Raw genomic sequence first — 12,132 nt, 5'->3', positions numbered from 1 at the left:
TATAACTTCTTGGTACAAGTGTTCGAAGCCTGAGCATCCAGTCAGAAGGAGAAAGAAACTTTGAAGGAGGCACACACATCTTAACCTCTTTAGCTTGGAAATAAGTGGAAGTAGTGAATACTTCTCACATGGCCCCACCTAGATGCAAGTGAGCCTAGGCAATGTAGTCTTGTCAAGGCAGCTGCTTTTCAGTGACGACTTCATACCGAGGAAGAGAATGGTGAAGTTTAGGTGTCAACATAAAGCTGGGCCATACTTGTATAAATTATGTTTTATTATATAATTATCTTACTGCCATAGATATAAATAGGATTATAATTTGAGGGTATTGTGTTACGCCTCTGTGTGATTCTTCTTTTTTTTTTTTTCTTTTTAATAAAAAATTTTTTCTTTTTTTATTCATCACGCCTGCTGTGCCATGTGTGATTCTTAGAAGTAAACAGTTGTCCCATTGCAGACAAGGGAGAGAGCTTCCTGATGCCATGCTACTGAATAGAATTATTAGGACCTCTGTGCGCTCTTGGGTCCAAAGAATACAGACTTAACACATGAGACACTGAATAAATGCTCCAGTTTTCCCAGTGAGCCCAGAAGGAAGCAAAATTTCACATTCAGCTGTCCTGTAATTTCTTAGAATTTGAACACTGCCCAACAAGATAGAATTTTGCCTTCTTTTAAACCCTTTTGATACATTAATATCCTAAGAATTACCAATAGCTTTCCAGCTTCACATTATCATTTCTGGGCTTGTTTAATCCCTTCCTACATAAAATGATAGACTCTTGGAGAGAGGGATGGTGTTTTAGCATATTTGTATTTCCAGTAGTTCCTTGTATATAACAAAAGATGGTAGTTATAATATTTATAATATTTATTCACATGAACATTTTGAAGATCCTGTGTGGAGATTTGTGCCAAGACAGAAAATAAATGGGTTATACAGGTTATTTTCTTCCGGTGTAAACTATTAAGCCTGACCCTTTCTTAGGTCTCCTGAGCAATAAGACCAAGCCAGTGGCTTCAGTGAGTGGGCAGTCATCTGGATGCTGTATCACTCCCACAGGATACCGAGCTCAACGCGGGGGGACCAGTGCAGCACAGCCACTCAACCTTAGCCAGGTAAGCGCTACAGGCTGCTGCCTTCCGTTTGGGCCCTGCACTGTTGTTACTTTCTGGAGAACCCTGCTTCTGGCTGGATGTTGAATAAAGCCAAATGAAGCCCCTTTTGTGTCAAACAATTTTGTGTTCTGTGGTCTACGTTGTATCTGCATGTGCTATGTCTCTTCATTCACTCTAAGTGTGTTTGGAATGTACATTCTAGGTTTTCCATCAGACCTCCCTAAGTCTATCCTGGAAGGTTAGAGAAAGGTCTGGGATTTAGAAAGAGCCTAGGATGCTTTAACCATTCCTATGATAGGCATATGCTTTGAAACCAAATTCTCTTTGTTTCCCAGGCCATAAATAAGCTTATCCTTACATTATTTACTTGAGTTAAGAGACTGTGAAAAGCTCATTTGCCACAAAAGTCAACTGGTTCTAGGTCCTGCTTGTTTCTGGAGTCTGGGATTTGGGACTTCCCCACTCTCCAAACACCCTATGCCCCAACCCACCCTTCTGCTTCTCTGATTACTTGATTCTATTTGTGTTCACTCTTTTCTCAGCTAAAATTCGAGTGCTTCTATGATATTCACCAGTAGTGAGAAGGTTTCAATATGAAGGGATGTGAGAGAGAGAGAGCACATCCAAGTGCAAAGTTTGAGTTAGTGCATGTGTTTTAGGCTCCACATTTCAAGAGGGGTATGAAGAACTTGGAGGAGGAGAACAAAATAAAGCAATGGTAAGAAATAAAGGTTAGGAAAATTCAAATTTACTGACACCAGAATAGGGTGAGTTGAGTCACCAGTTATTAACTTGCAGCAGTGGGGAACCCTACGATCTCTTGATTCTCCCCCTTCTTGTCATAAGCAAACTGCTGTTATCTGAGCTAGGTTAGGATCTGTCTTGCTAAGAGGCAGAGGGTTGGGTGGCTGACTTCTGACAGCATTCAATGCCAGTCTGGGAGAATTATTTATGTGTTATACCAGTTTGGAAACAGTACAAGTCAGGACCTGAGCTCTTAAGTTGGCCTTTGGTGCCCTGAGCCGGAGTGACCTCAAGATTCCTCACTTCTTTCTTTTTCCAGAACCAGCAGTCATCGGCGGCTCCAACCTCGCAGGAGAGAAGCAGCAACCCAGCCCCCCGCAGGCAGCAGGCATTTGTGGCCCCGCTCTCCCAAGCTCCCTACACCTTTCAGCATGGCAGCCCACTACACTCAACAGGGCACCCACACCTGGCCCCAGCCCCTGCTCACCTTCCAAGCCAGGCTCATCTGTATACTTATGCTGCCCCCACCTCTGCTGCTGCACTGGGCTCTACCAGCTCCATTGCTCATCTTTTCTCCCCCCAGGGCTCCTCAAGGCATGCTGCAGCCTATACCACTCACCCTAGCACTCTGGTGCACCAGGTCCCTGTCAGTGTTGGGCCCAGCCTCCTCACTTCTGCCAGCGTGGCCCCTGCTCAGTACCAACACCAGTTTGCCACCCAGTCTTACATTGGGTCTTCCCGAGGCTCAGCAATTTACACTGGATACCCACTAAGTCCTACCAAGATCAGCCAGTATTCCTACTTATAGTTGGTGAGCAGGAGGGAGGAGGAGTCATGGCTACCTGCTCCTGGCCCTGAGTTCTTAATAATGGGCTATGGTGAGATACTCCTTTACCCTCTTGAAACTTCTTAGCCAGCAACTTGTTCTGCAGGGGCCCACTGAAGCAGAAGGTTTTTCTCTGGGGGAACCTGTCTCAGTGTTGACTGCATTGTTGTAGTCTCCCAAAGTTTGCCCTATTTTTAAATTCTTTATTTTTGTGACAGCAATTTTGGTACTTGGAAGAGTTCAGATGCCCATCTTCTGCAGTTACCAAGGAAGAGAGATTGTTTTGAAGTTACCCTCTGAAAAACATTTTGTCTCTCTGACTTGATTTCTATAAATGCTTTTAAAAACAAGTGAAGCCCCTCTTTATTTCATTTTGTGTTATTGTGATTGCTGGTCAGGAAAAATACTGATAGAAGGACTTGAAATCTGATGAAAAAGAGAAGAAAAATCATTACTGTTTATAAACTCAGACTTACTTGCTTATTTTATTTTAAAAGCAACTTACACAAGTCTATATTTTTACATATCCTCAAAGTTTCATCTGTTTATTGGACATTTAAACTTACAGAGTTTCAGTTTTATTTTAATGTCATATTATACTTAATGGGCAATTGTTATTTTTGCAAAACTGGTTACGTATTACTCTATGTTACTATTGGGATTCTCTCAGTTGCTCCTGTGTTTGTTATAAAGTAGTGTTTAAAAGGCAGCTCACCATTTGCTGGTAACTTAATGTGAGAGAATCCATACCTACGTGAGAGCACCAAGTATTCTTTTTAAATGAAGCACCATGAATTATTTTTAAAATTATTTTTAAAAAGCCTTTCTCTGATTCAGCTTAATTATTTTTAAATTGAAAAAGCCATCAAGGTGGTTATTATTATATGGTGGTGGTGGTTTTATTATATGCAAAATATCTGTCTAAGATACTGGCATTGATGAGCTTTGCCTAAAGATTAGTATGAATTTTCAGTAATACACCTCTGTGTTTTCCTCATCTCTCCCTTCTGTTTTATGTGATTTGTTTGGGGAGAAAGCTAAAAAAATCTGAAACCAGATAAGAACATTTCTTGTGTATAGCTTTTATACTTTAAAGTAGCTTCCTTTGTATGCCAGCAGCAAATTGAATGCTCTCTTATTAAGACTTATATAATAAGTGCATGTAGGAATTGCAAAAAAATATTTTAAAAATTTATTACTGAATTTAAAAATATTTTAGAAGTTTTGTAATGGTGGTGTTTTAATATTTTACATGATTAAATATGTACATATTGATTAGAAAAATATAACAAGCAATTTTTCCTGCTAATCCAAAATGTTATTTGTAATCAAATGTGTAGTGATTACACTTGAATTGTGTACTTAGTGTGTATGTGATCCTCCAGTGTTACCCCGGAGATGGATTGATGTCTCCATTGTATTTAAACCAAAATGAACTGATACTTGTTGGAATGTATGTGAACTAATTGCAATTATATTAGAGCATATTACTGTAGTGCTGATTGAGCAGGGGCATTGCCTGCAAGGAGAGGAGAACCTTGGAATTGTTTTGCACAGGTGTGTCTGGTGAGGAGTTTTTCAGTGTGTGTCTCTTCCTTCCCTTTCTCCCTCCTTCCCTTATTGTAGTGCCTTATATGATAATGTAGTGGTTAATAGAGTTTACAGTGAGCTTGCCTTAGGATGGACCAGCAAGCCCCCGTGGACCCTAAGTTGTTCACTGGGATTTATCAGAACAGGATTAGTAGCTGTGTTGTGTAAATGCATTGTTCTCAGTTTCCCTGCCAACATTGAAAAATAAAAACAGCAGCTTTTCTCCTTTACCACCATCTCTACTCCTTTCCATTTTGGATTATCAGCTGAGTTCTCGCAGAAGCATTTTCCCCATGTGGCCCTCTCACTGTGCATTGCTACCTTGCTTCTGTGAGAATTCAGGAAGCAGGTGAGAGGAGTCAAGCCAATATTAAATATGCATTCTTTTAAAGTATGTGCAATCACTTTTTGAATGATTTTTTTTCCTTTTCCCATGTGGCAATCTTTCCTGCAAATAGTTGACATTCCTAGTAAAATATTTGCTTGTTGAAAAAAACATATAACAGATGTGTTTATACCAAAGAGCCTGTTGTATTGCTTACCATGTCCCCATACTATGAGGAGGAGTTTTGTGGTGCCGCTCGTGACAAGGAACTCACAGAAAGTTTTCTTAGCTGGTGAAGAATATGGAGGAGGAACCAAAGCCTGTTGAGTCATTGAGGCTTTTGAGGTTTCTTTTTTAACAGCTTGTATAGTTTTGGGGCCCTTCAAGCTGTGAAATTGTCCTTGTACTCTCAGCTCCTGCATGGATCTGGGTCAAGTAGAAGGTACTGGGGATGGGGACATTCCTGCCCATAAAGGATTTGGGGAAAGAAGGTTAATCCTAAAATACAGGTGTGTTCCATCTGAATTGAAAATGATATATTTGAGAGATAATTTTAGGACTGATTCTATGTAGATAGAGATGGTGTCAAGGAGGTGCAGGATGGAGATGGGAGATTTCATGGAGCCCGGTCAGCCAGCTCTGTACCAGGCTGAACACCGAGGAGCTGTCAAAGTATTTGGAGTTTCTTCATTGTAAGGAGTAAGGGCTTCCAAGATGGGGCAGGTAGTCAGTACAGCCTACCAGGAACATGTTGTGTTTTCTTTATTTTTAAAAATCACTATATTGAGTTGTGTTTTCAGCACTGTATTGGTCAAGATAGTCAAGCAGTTTGTATAATTTCTGTCACTAGTGTCGTACAGTTTTCTGGTCAACATGTGTGATCTTTGTGTCTCCTTTTTGCCAAGCACATTTTGATTTTATTGTTTGAACACAGGTCTAGTTTCTAAAGGACAAATTTTTTGTTCCTATCTTTTTTCTATAAGGGACAAGATTTGTTGTTTTTGTAAGAAATGAGACGCAGGAAACAAAACCCCATTCCTGCACCCCAGTCCAATAAGCAGATACCACTTAGGAGTCCAGACTCCACAGAAAAAGATAATACCAAGAGCTTGTGTTGTTAACTTAATCATCTGACTAGCAGTGTGTGGCTTTAAAAACTTTAGAGATTTTTCAGTCTTTGGTCTGCAAACTGGCATTTCTGATTTTCCAACATAAAAATCCACCTGTGTCTGCCGAATGTGTATGTGCTCAACGTGGCTTTTAGATTCTGTCCCTGGGGCTTAACATTGTTGGCCCTGACAGGAATGAGGGAAGCCTGGTGAATTTAATGAGCAGCTGGTCTGGGTCACAGTGACCTGACCTCAAACCAGCTTAAGGCTTTAAGTCCTCTCTCAGAACTTGCGTTTCGAGCTTCTCCCCTTCCAGGTGAGAGAGGAAGGGTGGAAGGGTTCAATGTAGCCACTCTGGGCTCATAGGGACACTTGGTCACTCCAGAGTTTTTTAGCTCCCAGGAGGTGATACTGTTTTCAGTGCTCAGCTGAAATAACCCCAGGAATATGAACTCCATTTCAAACAGTCTGGCCATTTGGAGCCTGTTTTTGTGATTGCTCATCCATTGTCCTCCACTAGAGGGGCTAAGATCGACTGCCCTTAGCCAGGCAAGCACAGTAAAGTGTGTTTTATTCAGCATTATTATGGAAACATTTGCTAGTTGAGATGGTTTGTTTTAGGATAGGAAATGAAATTGCCTCTCAGTGACAGGAGTGGCCCGAGCCTGCTTCCTATTTTGATTTTTTTTTTAACTGATAGATGGTGCAGCATGTCTACATGGTTGTTTGTTGCTAAACTTTATATAATGTGTGGTTTCAATTCAGCTTGAAAAAATAATCTCACTACATGTAGCAGTACATTTTATGTACATTATATGTAATGTTAGTATTTCTGCTTTGAATCCTTGATATTGCAATGGAATTCCTACTTTATTAAATGTATTTGATATGCTAGTTATTGTGTGCGATTTAAACCTTTTTTGCTTTCTCCTTTTTTTTTGGTTGTGCGCTTTCTTTTACAACAAGCCTCTAGAAACAGATAGTTTCTGAGAATTACTGAGCTATGTTTGTAATGCAGATGTACTTAGGGAGTATGTAAAATAATCATTTTAACAAAAGAAATAGATATTTAAAATTTAATACTAACTATGGGAAAAGGGTCCATTGTGTAAAACATAGTTTATCTTTGGATTCAATGTTTGTCTTTGGTTTTACAAAGTAGCTTGTATTTTCAGTATTTTCTACATAATATGGTAAAATGTAGAGCAATTGCAATGCATCAATAAAATGGGTAAATTTTCTGAATCACGTGGCTGTTTTTGACTTCTCTTATAGGATACAAAGGGGATCAACAAATGACATCTTTGAAGTAGCTAAACATACTATATTTGAACATCAATAGAGTACTAGAGACAATTTCATTCTTCATACAAATCTCCATACTGGAAATGAATAAGGTTTGGTAGGGAATACTTCCCAAGAATGCAGTGGTGTCCAGGGCCCTTACTTAACATCATCTGGATCTGACCCTTTCAAAGAAGTAGAAGACTTCTGAGACAGGCTAATTAAGCTTTGCATCCTAACGTGTTTTGCCAAATAACAGTAGCAGAATGAAATGTGACTTCCTGAGTCACCACAGGAAGATGGTATTTTTCCCCTCCTTTCAAGCTGTACTGTTAGAGTCATGGTCCTTTTTAGAGAAGGAACCTCTCTGATCAGATTCTCTTGATTCTAAAGTGAGTAGAATTTCTCCCGATAAAGAAATAGGGATTTGTCTGAATTAATGACTGGACATCTCTGAGTAAATGCTTTATTTAATTTTTTTTTTTTTTTTGTGACAGAGTCTTGCTCTGTTGCCAGGCGCCAGGCTGGAGTGCAGTGGTGCAATCTTGGCTCACTGCAACCTCCACTTCCTGGTTCAAGCAATTCTCCTGCCTCAGCCTCCCAAGTAGCTGGGACCACAGGCGCACACCACCATGCCCTGCTAATTTTTGTATTTTTTAGTAGAGGCGGGGTTTCACTATGGTCTCGATCTCTTGACCTCATGATCCGCCCGCCTTGGCCTCCCAAAGTGCTGGGATTACAGGCTTGAGCCCCTGTGCCCGACCTTACTTAATCTTTTTTTGGCCTGTGTATCAGGCCAAGTCTGCCTTATGGTGGCCATTAATTCATTTTCTGCTCCTGCTGCCTTAGTTGGGATATAGAAGTGAGAAACACTCAGAAATACCCTTTTGGGCCACAACCGAGAGAGAACCACTGTCTTTTCTCCCAGTAGTAGCGAGGTCAGAATACATTTATTTTGATTTAGATTGCAACATATATGTACATACACACACACACACACACACACACACACAATTTCAATTCACCCCCTTCCCCGTAAGTGAATGTATAATAAATTAATGTGAACTCACTGAACACTGCTCGGTTTTGGTGAGAGAATATACCTGGCCTCTTTCAAGCAAAGGAAAGCCATGTAAAACAGTGCTGCTGTCAGCCTTACTTCCAGACAATCAGTTAATTTACTACGTCTCAATGACCTGTTTTTTTTTTAATCTGTTATATTTTCTTCCTTGGGCTAAATCAGATATTCGCATAGCCCCCAAAGTAGTAATTGGATAGTCTGGGGGGGCGGGAAATCTGCATTTTAGTTGTGAAAACCCCTGTATTGGCTTGCTTTGTGGAAAATTTTCCTCATGGGGTGAAGTCTAAGCCTTAGTTTCTGTATTAATCATGAGAGATGACACTAGGTGCTTAGCACAAGGTGGCGCCAATGAGCTTTAGAAGAAGTTGGGCTTGACCACTTGGGCCTTTTTTTTCCTGCTTCCTCCCCTCAATCTCACCTCCCTGGCTTCCAGCTTCTACTGAACAAGGCAGAAAATCCACTCTATTATTGCAGAGAAAGGGAAGGATTAACGAAAGATCTTAAGTTTCTTAAGACGTCAGCACTGGTGAAACTCTCCTAAAACAGGAATGGCGTTTGCCGAGTTTTCTCTGGGGTCTCTGCTTCCTGCAGCTAGCTTCCCTGCTTGACTGCTCAGAAGGCCTCTGCCTTGGGGTTTCCATCTCTTTCCCTTCCAGGGGAGCCTACAGCCTAGGCTGGAGGTGGTTAAGGATTCTGGCTGCTGTGCAATGGGGCCATCTGTGTTTGATCAATCCTGGCGGGAAGGAGGGGGTGGGGGTTGTAAAGAGACTGAAAGCATTCCAGAGTAGTGAGAGAGATCCAGAGATCAGGAGAGAAGGCCCCGCCCCCACCCCGCCTCCAAAGCTAACCCTCTGGCTTGAGGGGAAGAGACTGGCTGCACGTTCCTTCCACTCTCGGAGCTGCCATGGGGCCCAGCACCCCTCTCCTCATCTTGTTCCTTTTGTCATGGTCGGGACCCCTTCAAGGACAGCAGCACCACCTTGTGGAGTACATGGAACGCCGACTAGCTGCTTTAGAGGTGAGGGGCTCCTTTCTCTTCTAGCACAGCCTAGAAGGATTCCAGGTCTATTGGTTCAACCAGTTTGTTAGGGATCTGGGGATAACAAGATAGGCCTCTGCAAGAGCCTACAGAAAATTCTCTGTTAATAAGAGGACCTTCAGAGTAACAAGCCCTCCTCTTTTCCCACATAGAACAATTCCAAAGCAAATAGACTTTTGCCTTTTGCCTCTGGGATTAGATAGAATAAGGGGACACAGTGGAAACGAGAGCCAAGATTGTGGAGCTACATCTCTGGAGGAGTGATGATTCTGTTGAAGTTGGAGGTTCCCAGAGAATCTGCAACTTCCTGTCTTTAACAGGTTGAGATCTGTAGCATTTTAATTCCCCAGAGAAGAATTGCTAAGGGAGCAGAGACCTCTTCCCATCTTCATGCACTTAGACCTGCCTAGAGGCTCAGATGACTCTGGCACTGCTCACAGAGAACATGGGCTGGAGGACATGGAGTCAGGGTAGGGGCCTAGGTGGATCTCGGGTAGGGGCCTAGGTGGTTCTCAGCTAGGCTCTTTGCACGTTTAGCACCTCTGCACATCTGGCTTCCTTTCCTGCAGGAGTGGAAGGGGATATTGAAGCCTGGCGGAGTTTGTTCTTTTTCCCATTCCTGGCTCCCGGGTTGGGCCTCTCCCTGCCTGGGAGTTGTAACCCTATAGCCTCCCTCCTGATCCCCCATCCCTTCAGGAACGGCTGGCCCAGTGCCAGGACCAGAGTAGTCGGCATGCTGCTGAGCTGCGGGACTTCAAGAACAAGATGCTGCCACTGCTGGAGGTGGCAGAGAAGGAGCGGGAGGCGCTCAGAACTGAGGCTGACACCATCTCCGGGAGAGTGGACCGTCTGGAGCGGGAGGTGGACTATCTGGAGACCCAGAGCCCAGCTCTGCCCTGTGTAGAGCTTGATGAGAAGGTGACTGGAGGCCCTGGGACAAAAGGCAAGGGAAGAAGAAATGAGAAGTACGATATGGTGACAGGTAGGTGATCCGAAAGCAGGCCCTAACTCTCTCAGAACTGATCTTCCTTCCTTCTTACTCTTTTTTTCTGTTTGGTCCAGTCCACTGTGGCTCTGTCTTCTGGAATCTGTTTCAGAGAAACCTCTGTAATGCCAGGTCTATTAAGGAAAGTTCTGGGGACCCAGGCCCCTGTGGTACCCGCTTTTCTCAATTTTCCCTAAGACTGGAGGCATCCTCTGGGCAAATGCTCACTATTCCCCAGATCGCCCACCCTGGGGGAGTTCCTGCTGTAGGCATCTAATTCTTGCCTCTATTTCCTTTCCCTGTGCTTTTCTCATCAGACTGTGGCTACACAATCTCTCAAGTGAGATCAATGAAGATTCTGAAGCGATTTGGTGGCCCAGCTGGTCTATGGACCAAGGATCCACTGGGGCAAACAGAGAAGATCTATGTGTTAGATGGGACACAGAATGACACAGCCTTTGTCTTTCCAAGGCTGCGTGACTTCACCCTTGCCATGGCTGCCCGGAAAGCTTCCCGAGTCCGGGTGCCCTTCCCCTGGGTAGGCACAGGGCAGCTGGTATATGGTGGCTTTCTTTATTTTGCCCGGAGGCCTCCTGGAGGACCTGGCGGGGGTGGTGAGACGGAGAACACTTTGCAGCTCATCAAATTCCACCTGGCAAACCGAACAGTGGTGGACAGCTCCGTATTCCCAGCAGAGGGGTTGATCCCCCCGTACGGCCTGACAGCAGACACCTACATTGACCTGGCAGCTGATGAGGAAGGCCTTTGGGCTGTCTATGCCACCCGGGAGGATGACAGGCACTTGTGTCTGGCCAAGTTAGATCCACAGACACTGGACACAGAGCAGCAATGGGACACACCATGTCCCAGAGAGAATGCTGAGGCTGCCTTTGTCATCTGTGGGACCCTATACGTCGTCTATAACACCCGTCCTGCCAGTCGGGCCCGCATCCAGTGCTCCTTTGATGCCAGTGGCACCCTGACCCCTGAACGGGCAGCACTCCCTTATTTTCCCCGCAGATATGGTGCTCATGCCAGCCTCCGCTATAACCCCCGCGAACGCCAGCTCTATGCCTGGGATGATGGCTACCAGATTGTCTATAAGCTGGAGATGAGGAAGAAAGAGGAGGAGGTTTGAGGAGCTAGCCGTGTTTTTTTGCATCTTTCTCCCATACATTTATATTATATCCCCACTAAATTTCCTGTTCCTCATTCTTCAAATGTGGGCCAGTTGTGGCTCAACTCCCCTCTATGTTTACCAATGGCAATCAAATTCTTACAGCTCATTTGTTTCATACAGAACTCCAGACCCGGAGTAACCCTTTTAGCCCTAAAAGAGTCAAAAGCCTCAACGTTCACTCCTGTTCTCCTGGCCCATGTCAAGAAATTTCAGGCTAAGGGTGACCCAGACCCAGAGTGCTGACCTTGTATGGGGCAGGCCCAGGGAGCAGGCAGCAGTGTTCTTGCCCTCAGAGGGACTTGGGGAGAGAGGGCTAGGAGATGTCCAGCTCTGCCCTCTCTTCCTCGCTCCTCCCTTCAGTGTCCTGAGGAACAGGACTCTCTCCACATTATTTTGTATTGCAACATTTTGCATTAAAAGGTAAATCCACTACTCCTCTCCTGTGTTTGTTTAGGGTAGCCCTCAGATCAAATTTCCCCGTGACCGTCCATTTTCTCCCTCCCAACCCATCCCCGCTGCTTGAGCCATGTTAAGGACTTGGAGGGGCTCCCTTTGCTGAGGAGGAGTTTACTGTGAGGCGCCTGGGGGAAGCGGCAGAATCCCGCCACTTTAGGAGGCTGGACAAAAGGCCTCCGTCCACACCCACCGCCATCCACAGCAGCCAATCCACGGCAGCCACCCCAGAACCTCAGTGACACCGTGCCTCTGGCTGTGAGACACTGGGGCCCAGGGCAGAGCTTCCAGTTCCAATTCTCAGAGGATTTTGAACTAGAAAATGGATGTTAGCCGCATTGCAGTCTACTGTAGAAACCAGAGCCCTGATGCCTGTGTTTTGAGTAAGAACTGAAGT

General features: G+C 44.1%; 2 protein-coding genes across 7 annotated transcripts in view; both read left to right on the top strand.

The window, feature by feature from the left end:
- The window catches only part of HIPK1 (homeodomain interacting protein kinase 1), a 57,913-nt gene extending 50,955 nt beyond the window's left edge, over positions 1-6,958 (top strand). For 5 of the 6 annotated variants that reach the window (XM_032249685.1, XM_032249684.1, XM_032249683.1 and 2 more), the window contains 2 exons: positions 989-1,119; positions 2,183-6,958. In XM_032249685.1, the coding sequence (XP_032105576.1) occupies positions 989-1,119; positions 2,183-2,671 (620 nt within the window). In that variant the 3' untranslated portion in view covers positions 2,672-6,958. The remainder of the gene's footprint in view (positions 1-988; positions 1,120-2,182) is intronic. The other variant, XM_032249682.1, reaches the window with a different exon arrangement.
- Positions 6,959-7,781: 823 nt separating this feature from the next.
- OLFML3 (olfactomedin like 3) lies at positions 7,782-11,716 on the top strand. Its single transcript, XM_032249681.1, has 3 exons — positions 7,782-9,096; positions 9,814-10,099; positions 10,420-11,716. The coding sequence occupies exons 1-3, from the start codon at positions 8,983-8,985 to the stop codon at positions 11,238-11,240; spliced, it is 1,221 nt and encodes a 406-aa protein (XP_032105572.1). The 5' UTR covers positions 7,782-8,982; the 3' UTR covers positions 11,241-11,716.
- Positions 11,717-12,132: the final 416 nt, after the last annotated feature.

The sequence above is a fragment of the Sapajus apella genome, unplaced genomic scaffold (genome assembly GCF_009761245.1).
Source record: "Sapajus apella isolate SASKATOON/1434 unplaced genomic scaffold, GSC_monkey_1.0 scaffold69, whole genome shotgun sequence".
NCBI classification, from domain to species: domain Eukaryota; kingdom Metazoa; phylum Chordata; class Mammalia; order Primates; family Cebidae; genus Sapajus; species Sapajus apella.
This window is presented reverse-complemented; position numbering and strand designations above follow the sequence as displayed.

Excerpts from the sequence above, each read along its gene's own strand:
- OLFML3 (XM_032249681.1), top strand. The coding sequence starts at position 8,983 with ATGGGGCCCAGCACCCCTCTCCTCATCTTGTTCCTTTTGTCATGGTCG. Across the intron at positions 9,097-9,813 it reads GCCGACTAGCTGCTTTAGAG|GAACGGCTGGCCCAGTGCCA; the intron begins GTGAGGGGCTCC and ends CCATCCCTTCAG. Across the intron at positions 10,100-10,419 it reads GAAGTACGATATGGTGACAG|ACTGTGGCTACACAATCTCT; the intron begins GTAGGTGATCCG and ends TTTTCTCATCAG.